General features: G+C 48.6%; 9 protein-coding genes across 12 annotated transcripts; 6 read left to right on the forward strand and 3 right to left on the reverse strand.

The window, feature by feature from the left end:
- Positions 1-260: 260 nt before the first annotated feature.
- On the reverse strand, positions 261-1,675 carry LOC136185794 (uncharacterized). Its single transcript, XM_065972975.1, has 4 exons — positions 1,301-1,675; positions 1,125-1,252; positions 612-1,076; positions 261-562 (listed from the first exon to the last, which is right to left on the reverse strand). Exons 1-4 carry the CDS (start codon positions 1,669-1,671, stop codon positions 360-362), a joined length of 1,167 nt encoding a protein of 388 aa, XP_065829047.1. The 5' UTR covers positions 1,672-1,675; the 3' UTR covers positions 261-359.
- On the forward strand, positions 1,661-3,435 carry LOC136185792 (uncharacterized). The gene is made up of 5 exons (XM_065972973.1): positions 1,661-2,383; positions 2,445-2,801; positions 2,854-3,096; positions 3,154-3,307; positions 3,364-3,435. Exons 1-4 carry the CDS (start codon positions 1,757-1,759, stop codon positions 3,292-3,294), a joined length of 1,368 nt encoding a protein of 455 aa, XP_065829045.1. The 5' UTR covers positions 1,661-1,756; the 3' UTR covers positions 3,295-3,307; positions 3,364-3,435.
- A 460-nt stretch (positions 3,436-3,895) lies between these two features.
- LOC136186829 (protein crumbs-like) lies at positions 3,896-15,710 on the forward strand. Its single transcript, XM_065974302.1, has 14 exons — positions 3,896-4,121; positions 4,172-4,229; positions 4,278-4,345; positions 4,396-4,486; positions 4,537-4,579; positions 4,626-5,437; positions 5,493-5,724; positions 5,790-6,057; positions 6,112-7,118; positions 7,253-7,903; positions 7,964-8,510; positions 8,569-8,793; positions 8,857-9,063; positions 9,113-15,710. Exons 8-14 carry the CDS (start codon positions 6,045-6,047, stop codon positions 15,616-15,618), a joined length of 9,156 nt encoding a protein of 3,051 aa, XP_065830374.1. The 5' UTR covers positions 3,896-4,121; positions 4,172-4,229; positions 4,278-4,345; positions 4,396-4,486; positions 4,537-4,579; positions 4,626-5,437; positions 5,493-5,724; positions 5,790-6,044; the 3' UTR covers positions 15,619-15,710.
- LOC136186830 (DNA repair protein SWI5 homolog) lies at positions 4,797-5,633 on the reverse strand. Its single transcript, XM_065974304.1, has 5 exons — positions 5,463-5,633; positions 5,254-5,406; positions 5,112-5,198; positions 4,974-5,065; positions 4,797-4,914 (listed from the first exon to the last, which is right to left on the reverse strand). The coding sequence occupies exons 1-5, from the start codon at positions 5,627-5,629 to the stop codon at positions 4,850-4,852; spliced, it is 564 nt and encodes a 187-aa protein (XP_065830376.1). The 5' UTR covers positions 5,630-5,633; the 3' UTR covers positions 4,797-4,849.
- A 112-nt stretch (positions 15,711-15,822) lies between the features above and the next one.
- LOC136186397 (nucleolar protein 14-like) lies at positions 15,823-19,555 on the forward strand. Its single transcript, XM_065973715.1, has 24 exons — positions 15,823-16,008; positions 16,060-16,101; positions 16,160-16,252; positions 16,309-16,468; positions 16,523-16,587; positions 16,644-16,709; positions 16,761-16,853; positions 16,946-17,026; positions 17,082-17,150; positions 17,200-17,279; positions 17,334-17,656; positions 17,723-17,768; positions 17,819-17,900; positions 17,955-18,146; positions 18,200-18,301; positions 18,355-18,417; positions 18,469-18,544; positions 18,602-18,680; positions 18,730-18,834; positions 18,894-18,933; positions 18,987-19,105; positions 19,162-19,234; positions 19,284-19,354; positions 19,409-19,555. Exons 1-24 carry the CDS (start codon positions 15,826-15,828, stop codon positions 19,506-19,508), a joined length of 2,403 nt encoding a protein of 800 aa, XP_065829787.1. The 5' UTR covers positions 15,823-15,825; the 3' UTR covers positions 19,509-19,555.
- Positions 19,551-22,351, reverse strand: LOC136186401 (meiosis-specific protein MEI4-like). Of its 4 annotated transcripts, none has more exons than XM_065973720.1 (12): positions 21,898-22,351; positions 21,565-21,851; positions 21,344-21,509; positions 21,185-21,289; positions 20,930-21,065; positions 20,699-20,869; positions 20,589-20,651; positions 20,453-20,536; positions 20,297-20,406; positions 20,119-20,251; positions 19,958-20,062; positions 19,551-19,893 (listed from the first exon to the last, which is right to left on the reverse strand). In XM_065973720.1, the coding sequence occupies exons 3-12, from the start codon at positions 21,395-21,397 to the stop codon at positions 19,760-19,762; spliced, it is 1,095 nt and encodes a 364-aa protein (XP_065829792.1). In that variant the 5' UTR covers positions 21,398-21,509; positions 21,565-21,851; positions 21,898-22,351; the 3' UTR covers positions 19,551-19,759. The 4 variants fall into 4 exon arrangements, with proteins under 4 accessions (XP_065829792.1, XP_065829795.1, XP_065829793.1 ...); XM_065973723.1 differs by having other exon boundaries at positions 21,909-21,943; XM_065973721.1 differs by having other exon boundaries at positions 21,344-21,851.
- On the forward strand, positions 21,444-24,709 carry LOC136186403 (lambda-crystallin-like). The gene is made up of 8 exons (XM_065973726.1): positions 21,444-21,467; positions 23,294-23,335; positions 23,381-23,408; positions 23,455-23,658; positions 23,714-23,875; positions 23,926-24,120; positions 24,171-24,276; positions 24,398-24,709. Exons 2-8 carry the CDS (start codon positions 23,295-23,297, stop codon positions 24,631-24,633), a joined length of 972 nt encoding a protein of 323 aa, XP_065829798.1. The 5' UTR covers positions 21,444-21,467; position 23,294; the 3' UTR covers positions 24,634-24,709.
- On the forward strand, positions 21,458-23,195 carry LOC136186402 (uncharacterized). Its single transcript, XM_065973724.1, has 4 exons — positions 21,458-21,590; positions 21,646-21,751; positions 21,805-21,859; positions 21,912-23,195. Exon 4 carries the CDS (start codon positions 22,121-22,123, stop codon positions 23,147-23,149), a length of 1,029 nt encoding a protein of 342 aa, XP_065829796.1. The 5' UTR covers positions 21,458-21,590; positions 21,646-21,751; positions 21,805-21,859; positions 21,912-22,120; the 3' UTR covers positions 23,150-23,195.
- On the forward strand, positions 24,658-26,304 carry LOC136186400 (aspartyl/glutamyl-tRNA(Asn/Gln) amidotransferase subunit B-like). Its single transcript, XM_065973719.1, has 2 exons — positions 24,658-24,750; positions 24,804-26,304. Exons 1-2 carry the CDS (start codon positions 24,689-24,691, stop codon positions 26,299-26,301), a joined length of 1,560 nt encoding a protein of 519 aa, XP_065829791.1. The 5' UTR covers positions 24,658-24,688; the 3' UTR covers positions 26,302-26,304.
- The last annotated feature ends 357 nt before the right edge of the window (positions 26,305-26,661 follow it).

The raw sequence follows: 26,661 nt of genomic DNA on the forward strand, positions 1-26,661 counted from the left end.
ACGGTAAGAAACTGTCTGCTGTGGCACTGTAGTAACGTTGCTTTTTCTTTCTCAGCTTGTAGTTGTGACTTTGTGACTGTTGTTAGGCAGCTAGTAGAGGCCAAAGCCGATGTGAATCTTCGAGATCACGACGGCCATTTACCTTGCGATGTAGCCGCAAGTAAAGCTGCTCGAGATATAGTCTCAGTTGGATTAGCTCGTTATTAGAGAAGCTAGCGTCTAGGCTCCCTCTCCAGTGCGTTATGAGGAAATAACAAGTGTTTGATTCTCAACGTGCTCTACTTTATTTATAATATACACCATACTTTTGGGCGTCGTCAGGTGAAAAATGTACTGGCAAAGTGAAAGTGAAATACAAATTAGCAACCAGGCTTGTCCCAACCAAACGCTTTAAAATGTTCCGCGATATCTTTTGTCACGACGTCAATTTTATCACGCAATTCTGTTATCATAAATTGCCGCTCTTCTTTAGTTAGATTTCCTGTAGCGCTTTTCAGGAACGATTGCGAATGATCTTTTGCCGCTTTCAGCGCGTCTTTCGTTTCAGGTGATAGTCCTGTTTCTAAAATGACCCATTCTAAGCTAAGAATAGGATGTCTTACTGAACTTACTATCGTCGGGATCTAAGACGATGAGTTCGTTGAAATGTTTTATTTCCTCTGACGTAAAACTGATAGCGTTCATTTTCTGAATGATTTCAGTGACAATAGCATTTACTATGCAACCGATTGAACAATCTTTGCATCCGAGAAGGAGGAATTTCATCGCGTCTGAGGCTAGTAAGATGACGCCTTCGGCATCTTCTTTTACTAGTTTTTCTCTAAATCTAAACGGTTCTTGAAGATGCATCGACTGATATGCGCCTCTTGATGTCATCAGCTTCAACCAAGACTGACTCCAAATTGAGTCAAAGTCTTTGCCGATTATTTGTAGTTTGCCGAGGAAAAGCTTATAATAGTCCCTTGCTCTACTGCCTTGCGATGCATAAATACTTTTAATTTGATCTTCAGTAGGTATGCAAAATGGCTCAATCGGCCGTGGCTGGAGCTGGTGTTGACAGTAAACTTTTCCAAAACCTAGAAAACTAAAATAGACAGAGAAATTTTTTTGAACAGGAAGCTTACCAGACTTCTTTGACGGATGAGACAGATCTGTAACTACCAGTTTGCTTTGTAAACCTGGTTCGTCTGAGGAAAATGTTGGCAATTCTTCAATTTCACTTTCTCTTTCTGGAACACTTTGACTTCTGCCTCTGAATAAGTAATTAGAAGACTGGTACAGCACTTTCGGTTCTACAAACTTTTTGGATTTTGTCTTCTTCTCTAGCTCTTCAAACAACGCATCAAATTTGTCTCGGACGTCAAGGAGATAATGACGAAGGGAGTCGGTAGGAGCCACGCCCAAATGCGCTTGGTGCGCCTTTTGTAAGTTGTCTTTGAAGGCGTCTAGGAAGTCCGGATCGGCTTGCTCGAGCAACTTGGCGATTTTTGTTTTCAGATGCGAAAGGTCGTCAGCCATAAGATGAGCCGCGACAGTTAGATGACAGGTGTTTGCAGAGAAAGCGCTGCTGAGCTTAGCGGCAACGCCCACTACAACTGCAAAAGATAAGCTGTCGAGTTGCTCCAGTTGCTTGACGATGACGTCAATGCTTTCAGGACCGCTAGAAGCCATTCCAATCTCGTTTACCAATCGGCTAACGCACGCAGAGCTATAAATAAATATTTATTTATAGCTCTGAACGCACGCTGCAAGTCAAATGATGCTTGATGAAGAAAGCGTGTCTTGCAGCCGCGTCAAGGCGCTTCTCGTCGCAAATCTTCGAGAGCACGTGGAAACGTGCAAGACGAAAGCCGATTCGGAGTCGTACATGAGGTATTGCGACGAGAAAGCTCGCATATCGAAAACCTACTCCAATCCTCCTCACAATATGAGCTGGAACACGCTCACTGGTCTTGCTGCAACCGTAGAAGCGGAAGAATTTGCCGAATCTCGTCGTAAAGTAGCTCGACTCTTCTCCATCCTGCAGGAAAAGGTGAAGGAATCCGAAGCAGATGATTCAGAAACGGCAATAACTATCTCTTCCTTATCTTCCTTCTTTCAACCGTGGCATCACGAACGGTCCTATAACTGCTTAGACTATTTGGCTGTTCTTGGTGGACTGCCTCTTCTCGTCGACCTGGCTCAATCGTCAGATTATTCTTATTCTCTTCGCCAGCCTGCACTGCTCGTCTGTTGGTCTTTTTCGAATGGAAGCAGACGATGCCGCATGCTGGCTGAACTAGGCATTATTGACGTCATCGAGAAAATATTGAGGGAAGATGCAAATTTGAGGTGGGAAGCTTGTGGCATTGTATCAAATTTGGCTGAGTATCCTGATATTAGGGTGAAGCACAGTTTTATTCTTTGCTGAGCTTCTTAGTACGTTGCATTTTTTGTGTGTTTAGAATCATTTGGCTGCCAGAGGGGTGGTGTCGCTTCTGGTCAATCTTCTTGCCTACAACAGCGACATTAATATAAAGGAATTAGCACTTCTTTGTCTCTTACTTTTTTCGCCAAACATTAGCCAAATGGATGTCAGCAAAAGGAACGCATTTGAGGATGTTATATTTGAGTCTTTTGAAACTAAAGGTGAAGAGGAGGAGATTCAGTTACCCCCAATGGTTTACTATTTGGGCTATAATTGCCTGGCAAATATTTCCTTTCATGAAAGCAAGCAAAAGAACGACAAGGGCAACTCAGCAAATAGCTCGTCAATATTGGCAAAAATGGATCAGTGGATGAATAAGACAAATCCTGATGACGTAAGAAAAGAGACCTATTCTTCTTGTTGTATTTTATTCTGTCTTGCTTTAGATTCGATCAGAAGAAATAGGCAACTACACTTGGAATAGTTTGAAGCCGTTCACTTCACTTTTGTATTGCCCCTATCCGGTTGTGCGTCGTATGGGCGCTTTCTCTTTAGCTAATCTTCTCCAAGGTGCCGACAATCGAAGACTGTTTTACAGAGAAGAAGGACAATCGTTTGCTCCTATTCAATGCACAGCATGGTGTCGAGACGCAAAGAGTCGGTTTCTGGCAAAAAAAGCAATGCAGCACGTGTGAAATTAGTATTTGCTTTATTTTAGTCTATCTCATTCATTCATTCTGTTGTAGGTTCTTCCTGATCAACCAACTGCTCCATCTCTTGAGTCAATCTGCTTGTTCTTTGTATCAGACAACTATTCTCTGTTTGACTCAATGGCCGATTCGTTGCCAGTTTTATTGAAGTCCAAGCTTGTTTCATTCTCTCAATAGAACTTGAATACCGGTAGGCAGCAATACGGAAAGTAGGTATTTATTTAACTAATCCCGCTCCTCCATTAGAAATAGAAAATTACTCACAGGGTCCATGAGTAATTTCACAACTAATAATTTCAAAGACATAAATAGCTCAATGCTATTAGTTTTCTATAGAAAGTATTATATACTTAGGGAGTTGTTTTCAACGAGACAGTCGACGATACAAGAGGTACGGTAATTTGTTGACCCGATACCTGTATACCAAATTCCCAGAACCGGCCCCTTTCAAGTTGCCACCCCCGACGTCGTGCAGAAAAAGGGATTTTTCCCAAGACGCGCTCGGATAAGATCATGTGACGCATATTGTGCAGCAAAGTGGCGCAGAACGACCGAAAAATGGGCTCATCGTCCCGTTTCGACTCTCGCCAATTCGTCGGTCGTAGAAGAGCTCTTCACTTTATTAGGAGAGGATCGCGACTTTATTCTTTCCGTCGAGTCTTTTGTGTGCGACTCAGGGACTGAAAGTTGCACGTCCGTCCTACATCCGCTTCCCATCTCTGTCATCTGTTCCTACCAACTTCCTCGTCCTAGCGCACGCATGGTTGTTGCTCGGAGCTGCAGTGTTTTCTTTCCCCGTCCAGATGAACGCCGATTGCGGCAACGTTTTTCGTGGCGTCGACACGCCGGGAAGCATACGAGCGCATCGCATCAAGCGCGTTCACGAGGGCACTCGAATCTCGTTGGGCCGCGAAATCAGCACATTGAAGTCCGTCTATCAGTCGGACTTTATTGCATTTGGCCCATCGCAACCTGCTAAGGAGAAGAAACACGGAAATTTGCAGGCACGTAGAAGTTATCCCACTGTCGGAATCTCCTTTAGTTCTTTGTTTAGCACTTCATGACGTGGAAAGTGAACCCCTATTTTTGGCTTGAAAACGCGAAACAAACAGGTATGCACAAATTTCAAGGAAATTGTCCGATCGAAAAGAATTGTACAGCGGAAAAATCGGCGTCCCAAACCGCATCTTCCTCGTCTTCAGGAAATCTGGCCAACGTGCAAGTCACGGTAAGCTAGGAGAACGGCAAATGAGGGTAGAAGCAGACGTGTTTGTACAGAAGGCGGACAGGAGAATCGACAATAGAGGACGAGATGAAGTTGCATCACCAAAGCTCTACAGCTACAACTGCTCTAATTCTAAACACAGAGGTGCTTTATCGCAAGACTACTGAGCAATCGTTCAGACTGATTTCGTTTAGGACAATCGTCTTTAGTAACTAAGAGGAATTATCAGCTGACGAGGTATGATGAATTTGTGCCTAGTAAATGATACGTAGTTTTGCCGTAGGATTACTCAAGCTCAGCCTTCAGTCGGTTGTATGCTGAGCTGCGTACCTTTAGCCACCAACTACTCGTCTACATTTACCAAAGTTAATTCTATTTCGGGGAGGCATTTTGCAATTCATCCGGATTGGGGATTTGTAGCGTAAGTGAAGCGTGTACACCAACCCTTCTTGGTTCTCCTTCACTCTTTATTTATCGTATATGTAAAGAGACTATTTATATGCACATCTAGTCGTCTAAATCGAGTTCAAATTCAGAATAGACAGCTGACGTAGTTGTGCCTTTCACTTCAGCTACAGAAGACAAGTTGAGAAACCGTCGTATCTCCTTATCTATTTATCACGGTCCTTGCCTAATTTTCCAAATAGCATTTGCCCCACGTCCTTTATTTCGTTGTACTCATGTAACGTATCTATTTGTTTCTGCAGTTCCGTTTCGTCGTACCTAAAAACAACGGTTTCCTTTGCAAAATATTGCAGACAAGACATACGTCTCACTGAGCTTCGCTATGTCTTCCTGAAGCTCTGACAGCCTTGATTGAAGCTTAGCAACGCGCTCGCTCGGAGCAAGTCCAGATCTGTAAGTGTCCAACGTTACAAATTCTCAATTATGAAATATTTCTATCATGTGACCTCGGAACTGAACGACCTAATCTCGACGGAGTTCGACTCTCGTTCAATGCCTTGATGCTTACAATAGACAACGATTCGAACGGATAGTAAATTGCAGTCGCCCAATTGATTTCAGAGCTCGAATTTTCCTTTTCATGTAAATTTACGGCAGATCTAACATCGGAACGCCATAAGAAAATTACGGGTAACCTGTGAAATAGTTAACGTGCATTTTCTCTTTCTCTACGAGGTATTTCAAGGCTTGTACTACGTCCAATTCTTCGAAGCGAACGCTCTTTTGCTTTAAAGCGTTAGAAATCTCCGCAAGCTCAATGGGTCGATCTGCTTCGACTACAATCTCTTCAACTGAGTCTGCAGAAAAATCCGCAGAGGCCATTCTTTGTCAGACTAACGCGCGCTAGACATAAACAAAAACGTCCGCAAAACGTCAATGCACTCGCTCCACAGAGCCTGTACAGTGATGCGTAGCAGGTAAGAGAGCCAGAACGATCGCAAGAAAACGATAGGAGATTATTTTTTGACCAAGTCTTCCTTAGAGAGTTCGTTTTGTCTGGATCGTCCCACGTACTCTTTGAAAGCTATGCGGAGCTCACGCGATTCTCGAGTGGGGGGCGTTTTTCGAAGCAGCAAGAGCACGCGCTGTCTCTGTTCTCATTCCAAAGGAGCAAACGAGCACTGTCGACCAGAAGGACCGACAAAGAAAAGAACAAGGAATTCGACGGCACAGCCAACCAACACGTCGCCTACATTCAGACGGACAGACTCCGCCCCTTGGGAAAAAATCCGCCACAATGAGAATACGAGGTTTTCTATAGCTGCACGCATTCGTCTTCCAAGAGTTGAATCTCGTTTTGGTAGGGGTTTTCATAGCGATCCTTTTCATCGTCATTGTTCAGTGTGTTGCCGCCCTAAACGATACGTGCGCTTCGTCGCCGTGTCAAAACGGCGCGATATGTCAAGAAAAGACGATTGGCACAGGCTACACTTGCTTCTGCAAGAACGGCTACTTTGGCAATCTTTGCGAGCAAGTCTACAATGAGTGTCTCTCGACGCCCTGCAGAAATGGGGGCGTCTGCGCCAATCTCGTCGGCGACTACTCGTGCAATTGCACGCTGACCGGTTTCACGGGTCGCCAGTGCGAAATCGAGATCGACGACTGCGAGTCGAATCCGTGCGCAAACGGCGGTCAATGCGTCGACGGGATCGACGCGTATTCGTGCGACTGTAACGTCGGTTGGACGGGCGCGCAATGCGAGACGAGCGTCGCCTGTCAGTCGAATCCGTGCCGACACGGCGGCGCGTGTCGCGGGTACGCCGACGGGGGATACGCGTGCGATTGCGCGTCCGGCTACACGGGTTCGACGTGCGAGACGGATATTGACGAATGCGCTTCGTTGCCGTGTTTGAATGGAGGCACGTGCTTTGACGCTATCGACGGCTACAGCTGCTCGTGCTCGCTCTTTCAAACGGGGTCTTCATGCGAGACTGATGTCGATGTATGTGCTAGTAGTCCCTGTTTGAACGGAGGCACGTGCAGTCAGGCGGCAAACGGGTTGCAAGGACTCTACTACGTCTGTGCGTGTGACGCCGGTTTTACTGGCGTTCACTGCGAAACGGATGTTGACGAGTGCGCGTCGATGCCGTGCCAGAACGGCGGATCGTGTTTGAATCGGGTCGGCGGCTATCGATGCGACTGCGAAACTTATTACGCCGGTTCGAACTGCGACGTTCTGCTTGTTGCGTCGTTCAATGGAACGACGTATTTGGAAATTGACGAGGCTCCGAGGACGGGAAGACAAACGTTTACGGTTGAACTCGCCTTTCGCACGACGTCGGATGGCGGCGTCCTGTTCTATCTAGGAGGGGTGAGTCAACAATCTAATTGAAGAAGTAGTGGGCTATGCGCATACATGCAGTAGTTTATTTCGTCAGCAAATAATTATAGAGACACTACGGGTGGGCTGAAAATTTTGAACCGAACTTTATTTTTTCTCTTTAGTTAGGAAATGGCTTGTCAATGGATCACGTTGCTGCTGAAGTTGTACTCGGCCAGCTCAAAGTCTCGTACAACACAGGCGGCGTGCAGGGAATTCGGACGGCAACGCTTAGCCATCTCCTGAATGACGGCCAGTATCATCAGGTCAAAATCGTTTCGTCTCCGCCGAGCGTGACGGTCTCCATAGACGACGGTACGTGCGTGTTTTCCAACTGCTCCGTCACGCTTCAGTCGAGTCCGTTCAAATTGCTCAACGCCAAGAATCCGATTTACGTCGGCGGGATGAATCCGTCGGTGTCCGTCGCTGATTCCATCATTACGACGTCCGGTTTTATTGGCTGCATTAAAGATTTCACGGTCGACGGAACGCTGCACAGTCTTCTCGGCATGAACGCGGTCTATCGTCCCGAACCGGGTTGTCGAAACGACTCCCTCTGCTCGTCTCGACCCTGTTTGAATGGGGCGACTTGCATCGATCGGTGGGAATCGGTTGCGTGTCAATGCGCTCCGGGATTCGAAGGCGACTTCTGCCAAATTCAACTTTCGGCTAATTTTACGAGCAGTCAATTTCTTTTCTTTGATTTTCCCAACTTCAAAAGTCTCAACTTTTCCTTTACTGCACACAGCTCGGGCGTTTTGCTGTACACAGGAAAGGTAAGAAAAGAAAATCGTCTGACGCTAAAGAATATGCACACTCACTTGCTCGTCTTTTAGGATCTTCTTGACTTTTCTACAGTCGGTTACTTGGCCGTAAATTTGCAGACTGACGGAGTCACGCTTCTCTACGCTGATGGAGTTAAAAATGTCACGCAATTTAAGCAGTGTATTCTTAACGACGGTAATTGGTACACAGCGTCGTTGGCGATCAGCAACAGCGCAGCTCGCGTTGAGTTTTCGGGCCTATTTTCGGATTTTCTTTGCGTTGTGAATATCGGATTGACTCGACAACTCGGCTCGTACGTTTTCCTCGGCAATTTCGCTGCATTCCAGTCGGATTTTCTTCCCCTGACGAACGCTCTCGATTCCAAGAGGGGATTTGACGGTTGCGTCAAGGATCTGTCGGTGGACGGACTCAAAAAGTCGCTGTCGACGTTCGGCGAAAACTTCACCGACCACGATCCCGATCTCGCGACGTCGAGATGCGAGAGCGATTCTTTCTGCGACGTCAATCCGTGTGCAAACGAAGGCACTTGCATAGGCTCATTCGACGGTGCTAAGTGCAAATGTCAGTCTGGATACAAAGGAAGCACCTGTCAAGAAAGTAAGAAGGGTTCTTTTTCTCGTGCTTTTTTTTCATTGCATGGTTTTTCTCCCCCAAGTTGCTTCTGCTTATTTTTCGGGAAACTCCAGCTTTGCTCAGATGACGTTGAAGCGTCAATTGATCAAATCGGCTCGATCCGGTTCGTTTTCATTTCGCACTCTATCTAGTCAGGGAATTCTTCTGCACGTCGGAACTCATCCGTCGAATGGTCTCTATTCGGACGACTTTTTGACCGTCGAAGTATTCAACAACGTGCTCTATTTTCACATTGACTTGGGACGCGGTAATGACACGGCGTAGTCTTTTAGTTCGCTCTTAATTAATTATTCGCCTTTCATTGCGATAGGTCGAAAATCGGTTGTTGTCAATCAAATTGTTTCTGACGGAAATTGGCATTCCTTTCAGTGGGAAGCAAGTGGCACGATCTACACGCTCACGCTTGACGGGAAACGCGTTCAAAGTGCCACAGTCAACGGAAACCAACTCAATACCGACTCTCTCGCATACGTTCACGTCGGCGGACTCGAAAATACAATGAATCTGTTTGGCAAAGGTATGTCAATGCTTTCTTCGACAAGATATCCGTCAATTCGATTTTTTAGAGTCTTTGTCTCGCGACTATTATCGTGGCTGTTTTACCAACTTGTCTCTGTCCGATTTTCCCTTGTCCCTATTCATTCCCGATCAGCGAGTTACCGTCAGTTTAGAGAATGTCGCAGAAGGCTGCGTGGAACTCGATCGCTGTCTGGAAGGACACTGTCTAAATAACGGCACGTGTAGCAGCGTAACCGACGGCTACACGTGCTCTTGCCCCGAATCGTACACGGGTGCCGATTGCGAGAGCGAAGTCGACGAGTGCACTTCGCAGCCGTGTCAAAACAACGGAACGTGTCGAGACGAACTCGGAGGCTACGTCTGTCTTTGTCTTCCGAATTTCACCGGAATCGATTGCGATCGCGTCGTCGATCACTGCGAGTCGCAACCGTGCTCGAACGGCGGAACGTGCGCGTCGTCGATCGACGGATACGCGTGCGCGTGCGACGAGTCGTACACCGGGCTCAATTGCGAGACGGAAGTGGACGAGTGCGCGAGCGCGCCGTGCGAGAACGGCGCCACGTGCCTCGACGAACTCGGCGGCTATACGTGCGTTTGTTCGACGGGTTTCACGGGCGTTCGCTGCAATGCGACCGTCGACTACTGCGAGTCGGATCCGTGTGCGAATAAGGGAACGTGTCAATTGAACGGCCGTCAGTATTCGTGCGTCTGCGCTGACGGATATACCGGCGTCAACTGCGAGACAGAAATCGACGAGTGCGACAGTACGCCTTGTCAAAACGGCGCTACTTGCTCGGACGAGATTGGCGGATACGTCTGTACCTGTACGAGAGGATTCACCGGTGTGCACTGCAATTCTACCATTGATTATTGCGAATCGGCTCCTTGTACGAACAATGGAACGTGCCTGCTCTCCGACGACGATTTCACCTGCTTGTGCGTTGACGGTTTTACCGGTGCGAACTGCGAGACGAACGTGAACGAATGTGCGTCGATTCCCTGTCAAAACAACGGAACTTGCTTCGACGAGTTGAACGGGTACTCGTGTCTTTGTGGAATGGGCTTCACAGGCACTGTTTGCGAGGTCGCGATCGACTTTTGCGCGTCGCAACCGTGCGGCAATAACGGAAACTGCAGCGCGATCGACAGCGGCGGCGGCTACGATTGCGTGTGCAGCGTCGGCTATACGGGCGACCAGTGCGAGACGGAGATAACGGAGTGCAACTCGCTACCGTGTCAGAACAACGGCACGTGCGTCGACGGCATAGGTGTCTACACGTGCACGTGTCATCGGGGCTTTACTGGCGCTGACTGCGCGATTGTCGTCGATTTCTGCGAATCGCAACCCTGTTCGAATGGTGCCACGTGCCTGTCAACATTTGATGGATACAGTTGCGATTGCGTGGATGGTTATACGGGAGATCAATGCATTCTCGAAATCGACGAGTGCGCGTCAAATCCGTGTTCTAATGCTTCCACGTGCGTCAACTTGGTTAACGGGTTTGCGTGCTCGTGCAGCGACGGTTACACGGGGAGTCGATGCGAAATTGACATTAACGAGTGCGACTCCAATCCGTGCCGTAACGGTGCCACGTGCGTCGACGAAATCGACGGCTATCGATGCGCGTGTCCGTCGGCGCATACCGGCATTCATTGCAATTCGACCGTCGATCTTTGCGCGTCTTCGCCCTGTCAGAACGGCGGCACGTGTATCCTTGCCGACGGTGCGTACACGTGCACGTGCGCGAGCGGTTACACGGGCGACGACTGCGAGAACGAATTAGACGAGTGCAAGTCGATGCCGTGCGCGAACAACGGCACGTGCGTCGACGAGATCGGCGATTTCGCCTGCGTCTGCGACGCCGAATTCACCGGCAAGAGTTGCGACGACTTCGTCGACTTCTGCATTTCGCGACCGTGTCTGAATAACGGATCGTGTCACTCGACGATCGGCAGTTATCGATGCGCGTGCGAAATCGGCTACACGGGCGACGATTGCGAGAGCGAGATCGACGAATGCGAGTCGTTTCCGTGTCAGAACAACGGCACGTGCACGGACGACGTCGGCGGATATGCATGCACTTGCTCGCCGGAATACACGGGCGTCCATTGCGACGTTGGGCTCTTCTGCTCTTCGCAGCCGTGTGTCAACGGCGGAACGTGTCGCGAAAATGGCACTGGCTACGCGTGCGACTGTTTGGACGGTTTTAGCGGATCCCAGTGCGCCGTCAACGTGGACGAGTGCGCCTCGCGACCGTGCGCCAACGGCGCGACGTGCGACGATCTCGTGAACGGTTTTCTGTGCCGATGTGCTGTCGGCTATACGGGCGGCAACTGCGAGACGGACGTCGACGAATGTCTTTCGGAACCTTGTCGGAATGACGGAAATTGCACGAATCTCGCTGGCGGATACGAGTGCAGCTGCAGAGAGGGTTACACTGGCAACGATTGTCAAACAGAAATCGACGAATGTGCTTCGAATCCTTGCGAAAACGATGCCAACTGCACGGATCTTTTGAATGGGTACGAGTGCACGTGCAAAGACGGCTTCACCGGTAACGACTGCGAAAGTGAAATCGGCGAATGCTCCACTAATCCCTGTCGAAACAACGCTACTTGCGACGATCAGATCGACGGTTATATTTGTACGTGTGGAGTTGGTTTCACTGGAGTGAACTGTCAGAGCGAAATTGACGAATGCTCTTCGAATCCTTGTCAGAATAATGCGACCTGCTTCGATCTACTCGGCGTTCACACGTGCACTTGTCTTGATGGCTTCACGGGCTCCAATTGCGAAACGGAGATCGACGAATGCCTCTCCAATCCCTGCCACAATAATGCAACGTGCAACGATTACGTCAATAGATACGAATGCTTGTGCGAGCCTGGTTTTACCGGTAATGACTGCGAGACGGAGCTGAACGAATGCGCGTCGAATCCGTGTCGAAATAATGCGACTTGCCATGATCGTCTCGATGGTCATCAGTGCAGTTGTAGTGGAGGTTACACGGGTGACAATTGCGAGACGGAGATCAACGAGTGCTCGTCGGATCCCTGCTACAACAACGCGACTTGCAACGATTACGTCAATGGATACGAGTGCACGTGCGAGTCCGGTTTTACTGGCAGCGACTGTGAGACGGAATTAAACGAATGCACGTCGAATCCCTGTCAGAATAACGCGACCTGCTACGATCTTCTAGATGGTCATTGGTGCAATTGCTCCGTTGGTTTTACGGGGGAAAATTGCGAGGCGGAAATCGGCGAGTGCTTGTCGAATCCCTGTTATAACAACGCAACGTGCGTTGATCGTTTCAATGGATACGAGTGCTCGTGCAGGCCTGGATTTACTGGAAGTAACTGCGAGACTCAACTGAATGAATGCTTGTCGAATCCTTGCCAGAACAATGCGACCTGCTACGATCGTCTCGACGGTCATTGGTGCAATTGCTCTGACGGTTTTACGGGAACAAACTGCGAGACGGAAATCGACGAGTGCTCGTCTGCGCCGTGTCAACACAACGCAACGTGCATCGATCGTTTGAATGGCTACGAGTGCTTGTGTTGGTTTGGCTTTACTGGCAGCAACTGCGAGACAGAACTGAACGAATGCGTGTCCAATCCCTGTCAGAACAACGCAACCTGCGACGATCGTTCCAACGGCTACCAGTGCAATTGCTTTGTTGGCTTTACCGGCAGCAACTGCGAGACGGAACTGAACGAATGCGCATCGAATCCATGCCAGAACAATGGGACCTGTTATGACTTTCTCAACGGTTACGAGTGCAATTGCACAGACGGTTATACCGGTTCCATCTGCGAGACGGAAATTGACGAGTGCTCATCAGATCCCTGCTACAACAACGCAACGTGTGTTGATCGTTTGAATGGATACGAGTGCAATTGCTTTGCTGGCTTTACCGGCAGCAATTGCGAGACGGAACTGAACGAATGCGCATCGAATCCATGCCAGAACAATGCGACCTGTTACGACCTTCTCGATGGTCACGAGTGCAATTGCACAGACGGTTATACCGGTTCCACCTGTGAGACGGAAATCGACGAGTGCTCATCAGATCCCTGCTACAACAACGCAACGTGCGTTGATCATTTATATGGATACGAGTGCTCGTGCAGGCCTGGCTTTACTGGCAGCAACTGCGAGACGGAATTGAACGAATGCATGTCGAATCCATGTCGGAATAACGCGACCTGTTACGACTTTCTCGGCAGCTACCAGTGCAATTGCACAGACGGCTATACTGGTTCTATCTGCGAGACGGAAATCAACGAGTGCTCGTCGAAGCCGTGTCAGTATAACGCAACGTGCATCGATCTGTTGAATGGATACGAGTGCTCGTGCAGGCCTGGCTTTACGGGCAGCAACTGCGAGACGGAATTGAACGAATGCCTATCGAATCCGTGCGAGAACAACGCAACCTGCTACGATCTCCTCGGCGGTCATTGGTGCAATTGCTCCGCCGGCTACACGGGATACAACTGCGAGACTGCAATCGACGAGTGCGCCTCGACCCCTTGTCGAAATAACGCGACGTGCGTCGACGTTGTCGACGGATACGCGTGCACGTGCCAGAGCGGTTACACGGGAAAAGACTGCGAAACCGATATTGACGAGTGCGCCGCGAGTCCGTGCGGAAACGGTTCGACTTGCGTGGATCTCGTCGGACGTTACGAGTGCACGTGTGTCGGCGGCTTCACGGGGAGCGACTGCGAGAGCGAAATCGACGAATGCTCGTTGAATCCCTGCGAGAACAACGCAACGTGCATAGACCTTATAAATAGCTACGATTGCCAGTGCAGCGCCGGTTTCACAGGACTTCGCTGCGAGACAAACATCGACGAATGCTCGTCGAATCCTTGCCGAAATGCAGGAACCTGCGTCGATGCCGTCGACGGATATCGTTGCCTTTGCGCCGACGGCTATGCGGGAACCGACTGCGAAGTGAACGTCGACGAGTGCGCGTCGAATCCGTGCGAGAACGACGCGACGTGTCACGATCGCGTCGACGGCTACGAGTGCGTGTGCTTGGGCGGCTACACGGGCGACGAGTGCGAGAGCGAGATCGACGAGTGCGCGTCGAATCCGTGCCGAAACGGAGCGACGTGCGTCGACGTTCTCGACGGATATCGCTGCGATTGTCCTCGCGGATACACGGGGAACGACTGCGAGACGAACGTCGACGACTGTGTGTCGAATCCGTGCCTAAACGGCGCAACGTGCGCTGACGGCGTCGACGAATATCGGTGCGCGTGCTTGAGCGGATACACGGGCGATCGGTGCGAGAGCGACGTCGACGAATGCTCGTCGAGTCCGTGTCAGAACGGGGCAACGTGCGCCGACGTCGTCGATCGATTTGTCTGCTCGTGCGACGCCGGTTTCACCGGCGTTCGTTGCGAGACGAACGTCGACGAGTGCGCGTCGCAGCCGTGTGCAAATCTGGGAACGTGTAGCGATCTCGTCGACGGCTACACGTGTGCGTGCGTCGACGGCTACACGGGCGACGATTGCGAGAGCGAGATCGACGAATGCGCGACGAATTTGTGCGAGAACGGCGCGACGTGCGTCGATCTGGTGAACGGGTACGAGTGCCGGTGCGAAGCCGGTTTCACGGGGACAAATTGCGAGACGAATGTCGACGAGTGCGTCTCGATGCCGTGTAGGAACGGCGGCACGTGCGTCGACGGTGTCGCCGAGTACACGTGTTCCTGTCCGTTTGGACATACCGGCGGCGATTGCAACGTTACAATCGATTTCTGCGAATCGAATCCGTGCGCGAATGGGGGAAGTTGCGCGTCGTTTGCGGGTGGCTACACGTGCTCGTGTCCGGACGGATACACCGGTTCGTTGTGCGACGTCGACGTGATGGAGTGCCTGTCGAATCCGTGCCGAAACGGAGCTTCCTGCATCGATGAGGCGAATGCCTATCGCTGCCTGTGTCGTGCCGGTTTCACCGGTGGACAATGCGAGGTCGATATCGATGAATGCCTGTCGAATCCGTGTATGAACGAGAGCACTTGCGTCGATGGAGTCGATGGTTTTACGTGCACGTGTCCGACTGGACTCACCGGGCAACTGTGCGACGCCTATGTCGTGTACTGTGACTCAAATTCGTGTCGAAATGGCGGTACCTGTGAGAATCTGTTGGACGGATTTACCTGCCAATGTCCTCTTGGCTATTCGGGATTGCTGTGTGAGACTTCGATGGATCCCTGTCTATCAAATCCATGCCAAAACGGTGCCACTTGCATTGTTTCTTCCGAAGAGTATAGCTGTGCTTGTTCTCTGAACTTCGTTGGGGATCTCTGCGAAACCGAATCAACCGTTAGTGTGGCTCAGACAGGCTTGAAAGGAGGAGGCATTGCTGGAATTGTTATTGGCATTGTCGTTTTTCTCATATTGCTTTTACTGCTCGTTCTCTTGCTAGTGAGGCGCCGTCAACATTCGGGGGCATACAGTCCCACCGAAACGGAACTTGCCATAGGCAACTTATTGGCTGAACAGGAGAGGGACCCTCCGGAGAAGTTGATATAATAATTTTGTACTGCATGTATTCTTTTAGTACCAAACAAATGTCGAGTGGCTGTTCCTTGCTTTTCAAGCAAGATAAAGAAGCTGTATTAGGATCTGTGCTCGTAGTCGTAAAGACCTCAGCAAGACCAGAAAAAAAGACAAGCTCAAAGCCTTCAAAATTCAATCAATTAATGATCTGTTTAGGATTAATCCGGGAACCCTGTCTGCATGGCGAAGAAACGGAGTCGCGCGGCTCGCCATCACGGTCGTCAGCCGCCTGCCCGGCCGCGAGCAACTGTAGTCAACCCGTTTGAAGTTCGAGTAAACAAGATAAAGCACGACGTCTTGGGAAAAAAGTCGAAATCGGATCGAGGCCTTCCCGGCGTGGCGAGAGGAAAGGCAATCAAGAAAGTGAGACAAAAGCCGCTGCTTACGGACTAAATTCGAAGCAGATTCTTTTAGAGAAAGAAGACGTTGCTCGTGGAGTACAAAAATCGAAACAAGGTAGACATACAGTAGAAGAGAGGAGAGACCTTAGGCGACTCGTCACTTTACCTTGCAGGCCAACGAGTTCGTAGATAGGCGTTTCGGGGAGTACGACGAACAGATGTCGGTAGAGGAAAAGATGCTGCAACGATTTGCTCTCGAAAAACGAGTAAGCAAAGTGGAGAATTTATTTCGAAGCAGATGCGAGGCTGGGGCGATTCTTAGAAGCAGCACAGAAATCGTCAGACGTTTAGTCTCGAAGAGGAAGATGACGACGATTTGACTCATCTTGGCCAGTCGTTGGCAAAAGCGGGCGTGCTTGGCGACGATCCCGAGATACGCGACGATTACGAGGATGACGATAGAGGGGAAATAAGCGAAGAAGGTAAAAAACGTCTATTTGTGTAATGTGGGCGCTTACGAGGCTCTGCATTTGCAGCTGTGAAAGAGGCTCATTTTGGCGGGTTTCTCTTTAAGAAGAAGAGTGGAATGAATTTGGATGAGGTGCTCTTGTGGACGTTCTTTCGTCTTAGGGGAATTTCAGCTACTGTTATATGCAGACTGAAGATCATCGTTCGCACAAGGAAATAATGGAAGAAGTTGTTTTGCAGTCTAAGAAGAAAAAGGCGGGCATTTTAGTAGCCGAGTCTTTTTTTGTGTTAGTTTGGTTTGTTCAGATGGAACGACAGTTCGACAAGGAGGACGTTTCGTTGTTGACTGAGCAGCTTGATGCCAACTGGGATGCTGTCAGACGCCTACTGGTTGCTCAGGTCTGTTTTTTGTTCTCCGCAGTGCCGTTCAGACGTTTTAGGAACTAGTCTTTTGTAGATACATGTAAAACTGACTACTTTGATAATTTCAGGATAAACAGTCTAAAGCAGTAGTGGCTCTCGACGACTACGACACAACCGTGAAACAGATGGCATTTGACAAAAGAGCCAGCGTACGTTTTTTTTGTTTGCTCGTGAATTGTGGTGCAATAGTTGCATTCTCTGAAGGCAACGAATAAGCGTCGACTCGAGGAGAGAAAAGCGGATGCCATGCAAGCGGAGCGCGAAAAACAGGAAGCAAGTGACTGAAGAACTGATAATTCGAATTAAAATGGTTTACTTTTAGGCGGAAAGATTGAAGAGAATGAAATGTCCGCTAGCTGACTTGAAGGGCATATCCTACTCCGCCGATTCGTTGGACGCTGAGTCAGTATATCGAAACGTGCATGAGAACGTTAGATGTCATACGTCTGTCTGAAGATCTAGTGCAAGGATAAGAGAACCTAGAGGCTTTCTGGAGTTTTCCGCTGACGATAAAGAAAGTATGGAAAGCGACGATGAAGCGGAAGAGGAGAACGACGGCTATGAGTGTCACGAAGAAAAAGACGTGGAAGATGAAGACGAAGGGGAAGAGGAGGAAGACGACGACGACGACGACGATGATGAGGAAGACAGTCAAAGTGAAGGGAGTGAAAGGTTTGCATCAGACCTGGAATCTGATGACGAGAACAGTGATGGTCTGGAGGATGCTTCGTCTTCTGTGGAGCGTGCTACCGAGATTATAAGCGAATCAGATCGTTCTGGTTTGTCTAATTTGTGTTTGTAATTGAGCCTTCTGGTAGGCTGTTTGTTTGTTTGTTTCTCTGCAGTTCCTCAAAATGTGGGTCAGCTTAGCCGTTTGCTACAAAACGAAGAGTACGTTGCATTGGCGTTGCGACATCGTTTTCTCTGTAATTTCTTATTAGATCTGCTGTGGAAAAGATGAGGCGAATCAACCTTTTTGTGGGGAAAATAGAGCAGGGAGCGAAAGGAGAGAAAAAGGCTGATGTCAGTGTCAAAAAGAACGGTTTATTGCTTATATATGCTAGTTTTGTCTAATAGGTTCTCTTCTCGGTTCTCATTGACTATATGTTCTCATCGTCAGCGGACTTGAATTTGTGCAAGTTGCTGGCCAAGCCTCTGCACAAGCTGTCTCTGGCATTGACCGGAGCTGCTGCTTATTGCTCTGACAGACTGGCACAAATTCATCAATCACACATTCGTCATAGCAAAAGTTTTCCTAGTATCAAATCCGTAAGTCACATGGCCAATAGACAACGTTTCATTGCTATATATTCGTCGGGCAGTTGATGTTTTTGAAATTGCTCGGCGCACTCTTTCCTGCATCAGACTACGCGCATCAGGTCACTACGCCCGCTTTTATCATACTGGGAGAAATTCTCGCCGAGGTGAGTCTCATTATCTGCAGAGTATCACTTTGACAGCAGTGTGCAATAAACAGTGCTCAATCAAATCTACGTCAGATGCTTTGCTGAGTCTCTATACGTGCTCAACCGTTCTAGAAGTAATGACCTACAGGCACCGTTTTATGAATGCGTGAGCGAGTTTGGCTTAGTTTGTGAGGGATTCGAAGAGATTTGTACCGGAAGCTGTTCGGTTACTCAGCCGACTTCTTTCCAAATACAATCAAAGTATGACAAACCTGCTAGCACACGTACTGTAGGATTTATTACTTGATCACTTCTTAGTTGAAGAAGGCGAATCGGCGTCTCCATGCACAATCTTAACTCTTTCAGACGTCGATGACATACGCAATCCCAAAATAAGGTGATACTAGGCTAGTCTTATACTACGCTACACAAACTGTCGGTTTTAGAATTGTTTATACCTGTTTGATTCTGATTAAACAGTTTTATTGTCTTTATTGTGAATTACCTTGTGTGGTTGAAATTTTTGAACCAATCAAGAGAGAAATTGAAAGGTGAGGCGCTTTAAGTTATATATATGGTCATATGTCCCGACTCATATTATTACTACTAGTATTTCTGCAAATCTAAAAAACGAAGGCAACGTCATTAAGGCAGGGTTTGGTTAGGCTAGGGAAATTTTGACCTTAGTTTTCGAATTCTATAGAACGAATGTGAGGCGGTTTTAAGCTTGCTGGATAGCGAAAAAAAGTCGTATCGTTCCTTGACTTTATACAAACGGAAACCTGTACCAATTCGCCTATATGAGCCTAAATTTGACCCTGTGTAAGCACAGAGCTCCTTTCGTTAAATAGTTTACATTGTAACTGCTTCGGCTCCAGATACGAAGACGGCAAGAAGTCAAGGAGAAGTGATAAGGCGAAGCTGAAATTAAAATATAAGAAGGAACTCAAGGCATGTGTGACGTGGTCATTGAATTTACAACGATGAACGTCTCCTCTAGGGCGCAGTACGCGAAGTGCGAAAAGACGCGTCGTTCTTAGGTCGATTACGACTTAATGAACAACTGGAAAGGTAACGAGAGGGTCTGCGCACTAATAAGGCTCCAATGATTTTTTTGCTGTGAAGGGATGCCGAAAGACGCAAAAAGGTGAAATCTCTGGAACATCTTCTGTCTACGCAACAAGCGGAAATGAAAAGCGAGAAACGGCGAAAGAGAAAGCGCTGAAGTAGTAGGTAGCGAATTGATGAATATTACAACTGGTCACAAACGAAGTGCTAATGCTTATCATATGACAATTGGCGAGGATCCAGGAGAATCAAAACCCGCCTTGAAATAGTACTGCATTCAAAGTCAGGATATTCAAACAAACGGTTCTCATTTCTCATTGAAGGCATTTGAAAAAAAAACGAAGGCAGTACAAACCTCTTCCCTTTCACTATCTCACTTTCGATTCTCTAGATCATTTTCTCTCCTCGCTAGTCCGTACCACTGCCATCTAAGATTCTGTCCAAGAGTGCTCCAATTCTCCACACGCTCTCAGCGAAGTCGGGGTAATGAGGTGCTAGAAAGAGCACAGAGTCGTCAAGCTCTTGCTTAATGGCGATACAGCCTATATATATAAGTGAGCGAGATTAAGCTGCGAGAGCTGTATATCATCTCTGAAGTCTTCTCACTCTCTCGACTTGTCTGGAGTAGGGGCGACTCCCAGACAACGTGTTCTAGCGCAGCGAAAACGTAACCGATGCTGACGTACCGCGACTCGGTCAACAATTCAAGCCCTGTGCAGGTGAGAGAAATCGTCGGTTACCCATTTTTCCAAAAAAATGTTCCATACTTTGAGCGACCCTTCGCAAGAGCGATCCAAAGTCTCCCACACAGGCAACCATGCGGATGACGGCTAAATTCGTTAGTCGTTCATTGAGAGAGAGTCGAATTAGCAGAGATGAAAGTTCATTCTTTACTGTATCCTGAACAGGTATGTTGAACGAGGAAGAGAAAGAGCGGAGACTAACCTTCTCAACGTCAACGTCTACTAGTGCTCTGATTATTGCTTCTATAAAATCGCCCAACTTCTTTTCGAGAAGCTCTGGAAGTTGGTTGGACTGGTCGAGCGACAGAGACTCTAGAAACAATTGATACAGTGTCGCGTAGACGGCAAAGAGTTTTACCTGTGATCACATCGACAGTCGTCTTGAATGGAATCAAGTTGAAGATTCCATCTAGAAGAACTCGAGGAAGTGCCAACGTTATTTCTAAAAGTGCAGTTGGCAGCAACAACGAGTTCTCTTTCTCTCCTCTACTTACCCTCTATTGCCTTACTAACGGAATCAACCAGCGATGCGGGATGGATTAGTGCGTATTGGAAAACTAGAGTCAAAGGATCTTTAGTCTGTGCGACTGCCGTTTTTCATTACCCCGAGCAAGAAGGTCAACCCGTTCGAGTATTCCTTCATATCTGGAAGGATTCGAATATTCCGGACAGGTATCCAGCCAATTATGACAACCACTGTCATGTGCTTCTCGTTGGTTTTGAAGGAGGGAGGTGGTTGTCTGACTCATTGTCATCTGAGTCTGAGTCTCGTACCCTAGCCCCAAGGCAAAGGATTGACTTTCTTTCTCTTTCTCTTTCTCTGGCTGTCACACACCAGACGAGTTAGCTTGGCTGTCAAGTTGCTGCTGACTCTGACTCTCTGTTTCAGATAGCCAATTTCGTCTATGAGAAGCTGCCCCTTTTGTCAACTCCTCTTTCAACAGGACGACTTCCCTTTCGAGTGCAGCTGCCTACAACGTCAAATCTACCGTAACTGTAAATACTGTGGTAAGCAATACTAAGCATTTAGGGTCCACCATTATCTTACATTACTAGCCCACGGAATCCCCACATTTCGCGATACATTTACCTTTTCTCTCCATTTTTCAACCTTATTGACATAGTCAGTTTGCAAATTTTTGGCATATTGTTTTGCCGTTTGATCTTTCGGCTTGGTTTTCACGACGGCCATTGCCTTGACAGAAAACGGCTTACGGTACGTTCGGGTCGTACAGTAAGCTCATTCTACCGTAGCCACTTTTACAATCATTATTTGTCGCTTAGTAAGCGTTCCTGATGTCATCTATTCGAGTTTTAGCGATAAAAGAGCCGAATCCCGCGTGAGATCACGCGCGTTAGCGGAGAAGCATTCCATGCGTCTTCACAGCGAAGGCGCTGGTCGTCTTCTCGGTCTTCTAAAGACATTCTTGCTTTGTTCTATCTATCCTTAAAAGAAATCTTCTGCTGTACTGTCCACTCGGAGCAAAAAAGACGAGGTAGCAGAGAGGCAGAGACTCAACTAGAACCTAGAGAGAGTATTGAACTTGGTAGATTAAGAATCTGCTAGCAGTGTGGCTTTTTTGGCATCACGGCGTCAAAATATTGACGCCCAGCAAAAATTGACTTAGACTTCAACACAGTGCATGGTATAGACCAGGTAAGAAGCAAATGGATCTAGTTGTAACAGTTGTGCAAGCGGTGCGTTGTCAGGCAAAAATCCCTCAGCGATGGACGTATAGATCATGATCTTGGGAAGCCTGACACAGTAATTCGTGATTTATTGCACCTTGTAACTGCAGTCACCTTTGACTCACAAGGCCCGTCTACAATAAAAGAATACAACTGAACCATTGTCTTTGCGACCGAGCCGGGATCTTCTTAGTAATTTTTGAACGTGATGAGACGTGGGCAGTTCTCTCTTCTCATCCTCCTCCACTCCCTTTCGGAGAAATTGATGATCGCTGGACACCGACAGTTCAACTTTTCTACCAACAGAGACGTCAATAGCTACTAATTGCAGTCAGTAATGAAGCTCCTCTTGCGTTTGTCACTCTTCTGTGTTCTTCTGATTCTGAGTTCTTCGATTACGACGGAGCCACCAACGGACTCTGAAGATCCCGACCCAAATACGAAAACAATTCCTCTGGTTCAATACGTTCGATTTCCCGGCGTGCGCTTCATTCCATCGACGGGAAAAGAATTGCGCGTATTCGAGCTGAACAATCAGACGCTTCGAGGCATGTTCGTCGCTCACGACGGTCACGTGATTTACTTCAAGTCGACGTGCTCCGGAAAGATTCGCGTATGGCAGAAGGGAGGTCGTCGCATTGTCAATCACGAATACTTGTCCAAAGGGCAAAACATTCACTTCGTCAACATCGAAGGTCACCGATTTGTCTATGACAATGATAAGACTTACTCCTATGCCAATCACAAGTCGAAGAGGCACGCTCTGAACGAGTACAAGCAGCGACGATCAGCAGGCCACGAGTCTGAGGAGGAATTGTATCAGGACGCCGTTCACGAATTGTCTATTGACTCGTATACGCCGCTTTTAGTTGCCGTGTCTCAAGCACTGGGCGAATTTGGCATCTACGGCTATACTGCGCCGTGTTCTCTGCTTCTTCACCAAACGGCGCGGTCAATTTCTACAAAGCTGATTTCTGTAGATATGAACTTGACGGAGTTTGACAGCGCCGAGAAAAATCGGTCACTTTATCAATCATATTATCTGAGGCCACAGCACAAACGAGCAAAACGAGAGTGTCTTTTAGCGACTTTCCTGGGTAAGTTTGTCGTGGGTACAATTATACAAAGGTTAGTGGAGCCTGTTGTGGGTTGGGTTGTTGGAAAGATCACCGGGTGCGAAGATCTACGAAATGATCCGAACAACGATAACTGCACAGGAATGTGCGGGGAAAAATGCAACTGTTGGAAATGGGTCTGTGGTAATTGCTGTAATCACACAGGATGTTATCAGCATGATGTGTGCAAGGGACGGTCATTTGATATACCAGTCGGCTTCAGTTGCCTGTGGTTTCATTGCGCGTTCTAAAAGACAGTTTTTGCTACTGTACTTAATTAATTGGCTGTTCCTCTTTTGTTTTGTAAGTAATAAAAGCTACATGTATAAATATTAAATAACGAAGATCGTGCTTAGCGCGCGTTCCTCTACACGCTCGTCAGTCAGTCAGTCAGTCATGGAGGCAGAAACGAAAGAGCGAATAGCAATTGTTGGCAGGTAGCTGTAGAAAACAGTCATTCCGACGCGTCTGACCTTTTTTAGTGGTCTCATAGGAAGATGCTGGGCTATGGTAAGTGAACACGACGATCTCATTCATTTTTGTGAGTCGTCTACAGCTCTTTGCACGCGCCGGCTACTTCGTATCGATCTACGACATCGATTCGGAGCAAGTGAAAGGCGCTCTGGCCGCCACACTACCAATGCTGCTCGACATGGAATCGCGAGACCTTCTTGGAGGCCAGAAGGCGTCCGATATCCAAAAGCAAATACAGGGAACGAATCAATTGGAAGAAGCGATGCAGGGAGCAATTCACGTTCAGGTCTACTCGGGGGGCTAAGGACGAGGAAGGGAAGAAAAGTTAAGCGGGATGTTAGGAGTGTGTTCCGGAGTCGGTCGACCTGAAGAAGAGGGTCTTTGCCCAATTGGATGAGCACGCGTCGGATACGGTTGTCCTGTCGAGTTCGACTTCGTGCATTGTGCCGTCGCTTTTTACGGAAGGACTCAAGCATCGGAGCCAGTGCATTGTGGCTCATCCGGTCGAGCGAGTATATATAATTTGGCATTGTTTTTATCAGTGTCTATAAAGGTGAATCCTCCTTATTACATACCACTCGTCGAGTTGGTTCCAGCTGCGTGGACCAATCCGGATGTTGTCCGGCGAACGAGGGCTCTAATGGCAGACATAGGGCAAGCGCCGGTGACTCTCAATAAGGAGGTGAACGGATTTATACTGAATCGACTGCAATATGCACTCATAATGGAAGCGTGGAGACTAGTCGAGGTATTGTATACAATATTGATGGTTAGCAGTAATTATATTAACTAATGAAGGATGGTGTCTGCTCTCCTGAAGATGTAGACACTGCAATGGTGGAAGGTCTTGCCCCGAGGTATTCGTTTATGGGCATTTTTGAAACGATGCATCTGAATGCTGACGGTAATCAATTAGACAGCTGTACCGTATCCATTAGTTATGAAAGGGTACCTGTATCCTTTCTGGTAATGAATAACGGGTGCAGGGGTATTAGGGAATTTTCCAAACGCCCGTTGCACTTTAGGAATGAAGGATTACTGTGAACGGTATGGAGCTAATATCAAAACAGTGTGCGAGACGCAAAGTCCGGCGAGGGACCTGTCTGGTCGCACTCTGTCTGTCGTCGATGATGCCATGCAAAGGAAGGTGCCTGTGAGTGGATTGGGCGACCGGAGGAAGTGGCGTGATCGCAGGCTAGCTGCTCTGGCCGTGCATAAAATGATGATGAAGAAAGAGGAGGCGAAATCAATAAATCCATGATACTGATGACGGTATCCGGGACAGGTGGTCTCTAGTGTGGGCGTGTCATTGAAAAATGTTCAAAGCTTACTCTCGACGCTTTTGTTTTGCAAGCCTAATAGCAGCACAACCGAACAGGTATCGCGTTCATTAACGACTCGTATCGAAATATCATAGCGGGGCTCCAAAAGGAAACTAGGCGATGCCGCTCGCTGGAAATCGCTCGTCGGTCTCGAAATCCACGCGCAAATTCTCACACCGCTCAAGGCATTCTCTCGCGCCCCGTCTGCATTCGATCGCACGCCGAATACGACCGTCGCGCTGTTCGACGCGGCGCTTCCAGGCTCGCTTCCCGTTCTAAACGCGTCGTGCGTGCGCGCGGCTCTCGCGACCGCGCTCGCGCTCTCGTGTCGCGTCAATCGACGATCGACGTTCGATCGCAAGCACTATTTCTATCACGATTTGCCCGCCGGATATCAAATTACGCAGGCGAGAGTCCCATTGGCCGTCGACGGCGAATTGTTCGTGCCGAACGCCGATTGGTCGACGGAGAAACGCGTACGCGTGCGTCAGCTGCACTTGGAGCACGACAGCGCGCGGGCGTCGATCGACGAAAGCACGGGATTGACTCTCGTCGATTTGAATCGCAGTGGCGTCGGATTGGTGGAAATTGTGACTGAACCCGATATTACGTGCGGTCGCGAAGCGGCGCGATTTGTTAAGGAATTGAGAGCTTTGCTTGTTGCTATAGAGACGTGCGATGGTGATGCATCCGAAGGATCTCTTCGTGTTGACGCAAACGTATCCGTTCACGGAAGCGGATCTTTGGGCACTGTGACCGAAATAAAAAACGTTGGAAAACCGCGTCTGTTGGAGAAGGCCGTCGATTATGAAATACGACGACAGGTCGAGCTGTTGGAGCAAGGCAAGGCAGTGCAACGAGAAACTAGAGGATTCGATGTGAAGAGAGGCATCACTGTGTCGATGCGTGGCAAAGGTTCGGATGCCCACGATTATCAGTTTATGCCTGAGCCGGACTTACCTCCTGTGGTCGTGTCTGAATCGACCTTGGAAAAGATACGCGAGTCGTTGCCTTCGATTCCTGCCACGCGACGACGAACTCTAGTCAAAGAGCACGGCATATTCCTAAGGGATAGTGCGTGGTTGATCGACAACGATGCTCAGAACTATTTTCAAAAAACGATGAATCTCTGTCCTGACGTTGATTCAAAGTTTGTCATGAAATGGACTAAGGGTTCGCTGGCTGGCCTGTTGAGAAAGACCAAGAGTGCGTCATTCGAGACGTCACCCGTATCGCCGCGTCAATTCGCTTCCCTTCTGCGACTCGTTCTGCGCGAAACGATCACGAAACTCACCGCCGATCGCGTTCTCGCGCGCATGATCGACGGGGATCGTAACGACGCCGACGTCATCGTCGAGAGGAAAAGCTGGAAGCTAATAAAGGATCGAGCGGAAATAGAAGCGATGTGTGACGTAGCCTTCCACAAACAAGACCGGACACCGCCGCCACGCGCCGACGTCTCGGACGACTCCGAGTCGATCGAACGCGCGCTCGCCCATTACGCGGGACGCGTCCAACGAGAAGCCGACGGGCGAATTCATCCGCAGACGCTACGTCAAGTGCTTCTTCAAAGGCTTGGTGGGGCGAGAAGACGACCAGAGGAATGACGGCTATTCGCGTGCGCGGGAGAGAAAAAAATATAAGGATGAAATTCTCTCACTAAAATTGCATTGCAATGTATACAAAGCTCCCCGCGAAACTGGTAAAGTCAAGTTCTTGTTCCTAAACGATGGGTGTGGCCATCACGTACGTTTTATCGAACGAGAAGACCCGATAGCACTCTCGCTGGTTTTTTCGTTATCTTTCTGGCGTGCGGCGGTGGTGGCGGCGCCGCCGCCGCCGCCGCCGCCGCCGTCGTCGTCGATTCGCCTTCGGCTTTGGGTGGTTTGATGATTGGCTTTGACTGTTTGAATTGCACTACTCGTTGCGAAAGATCGCGAAAGGATCTCGGCGATTTCGACGCGGCG

The sequence above is a fragment of the Oscarella lobularis genome, chromosome 4, assembly GCF_947507565.1.
Source record: "Oscarella lobularis chromosome 4, ooOscLobu1.1, whole genome shotgun sequence".
Classification (NCBI taxonomy): Eukaryota; Metazoa; Porifera; class Homoscleromorpha; order Homosclerophorida; family Oscarellidae; genus Oscarella; species Oscarella lobularis.

Bases quoted from the DNA above. Each gene is read 5' to 3' on its own strand.
- LOC136185794 (XM_065972975.1), bottom strand. From the start codon at position 1,671: ATGGCTTCTAGCGGTCCTGAAAGCATTGACGTCATCGTCAAGCAACTG. The intron at 1,253-1,300 runs GTTTGTAGAACC...TTACTTATTCAG, and splicing joins AAGAAGACAAAATCCAAAAA to AGGCAGAAGTCAAAGTGTTC. The intron at 1,077-1,124 runs GTAAGCTTCCTG...TTAGTTTTCTAG, and splicing joins TCATCCGTCAAAGAAGTCTG to GTTTTGGAAAAGTTTACTGT.
- LOC136185792 (XM_065972973.1), top strand. From the start codon at position 1,757: ATGATGCTTGATGAAGAAAGCGTGTCTTGCAGCCGCGTCAAGGCGCTT. The intron at 2,802-2,853 runs GTAAGAAAAGAG...GTCTTGCTTTAG, and splicing joins ATAAGACAAATCCTGATGAC to ATTCGATCAGAAGAAATAGG. The intron at 3,097-3,153 runs GTGTGAAATTAG...ATTCTGTTGTAG, and splicing joins CAAAAAAAGCAATGCAGCAC to GTTCTTCCTGATCAACCAAC.
- LOC136186830 (XM_065974304.1), bottom strand. From the start codon at position 5,629: ATGGCCTCTGCGGATTTTTCTGCAGACTCAGTTGAAGAGATTGTAGTC. The intron at 5,407-5,462 runs GCACGTTAACTA...TTCCGATGTTAG, and splicing joins CTCGTAGAGAAAGAGAAAAT to ATCTGCCGTAAATTTACATG. The intron at 4,915-4,973 runs GCAAGGACCGTG...TGTCTTCTGTAG, and splicing joins AATGCTATTTGGAAAATTAG to CTGAAGTGAAAGGCACAACT.
- LOC136186829 (XM_065974302.1), top strand. The intron at 8,511-8,568 runs GTAAGAAGGGTT...TTCTCCCCCAAG, and splicing joins AGGAAGCACCTGTCAAGAAA to TTGCTTCTGCTTATTTTTCG. The intron at 9,064-9,112 runs GTATGTCAATGC...TCGATTTTTTAG, and splicing joins AATGAATCTGTTTGGCAAAG to AGTCTTTGTCTCGCGACTAT.
- LOC136186397 (XM_065973715.1), top strand. From the start codon at position 15,826: ATGGCGAAGAAACGGAGTCGCGCGGCTCGCCATCACGGTCGTCAGCCG. The intron at 17,280-17,333 runs GTCAGTATATCG...GTCTGTCTGAAG, and splicing joins GCCGATTCGTTGGACGCTGA to ATCTAGTGCAAGGATAAGAG. The intron at 17,657-17,722 runs GTTTGTCTAATT...GTTTCTCTGCAG, and splicing joins AAGCGAATCAGATCGTTCTG to TTCCTCAAAATGTGGGTCAG.
- LOC136186401 (XM_065973720.1), bottom strand. From the start codon at position 21,397: ATGACATCAGGAACGCTTACTAAGCGACAAATAATGATTGTAAAAGTG. The intron at 21,066-21,184 runs GTAAATGTATCG...TTGACGTTGTAG, and splicing joins TTGAAAAATGGAGAGAAAAG to GCAGCTGCACTCGAAAGGGA. The intron at 20,407-20,452 runs GTAAAACTCTTT...AATTGTTTCTAG, and splicing joins GACTGTCGATGTGATCACAG to AGTCTCTGTCGCTCGACCAG.
- LOC136186402 (XM_065973724.1), top strand. From the start codon at position 22,121: ATGAAGCTCCTCTTGCGTTTGTCACTCTTCTGTGTTCTTCTGATTCTG.
- LOC136186403 (XM_065973726.1), top strand. From the start codon at position 23,295: ATGGAGGCAGAAACGAAAGAGCGAATAGCAATTGTTGGCAG. The intron at 23,409-23,454 runs GTAAGTGAACAC...AGTCGTCTACAG, and splicing joins TAGGAAGATGCTGGGCTATG to CTCTTTGCACGCGCCGGCTA. The intron at 23,659-23,713 runs GTCTACTCGGGG...GCGGGATGTTAG, and splicing joins AGGGAGCAATTCACGTTCAG to GAGTGTGTTCCGGAGTCGGT.
- LOC136186400 (XM_065973719.1), top strand. From the start codon at position 24,689: ATGTTCAAAGCTTACTCTCGACGCTTTTGTTTTGCAAGCCTAATAGCA. The intron at 24,751-24,803 runs GTATCGCGTTCA...GGGCTCCAAAAG, and splicing joins ATAGCAGCACAACCGAACAG to GAAACTAGGCGATGCCGCTC.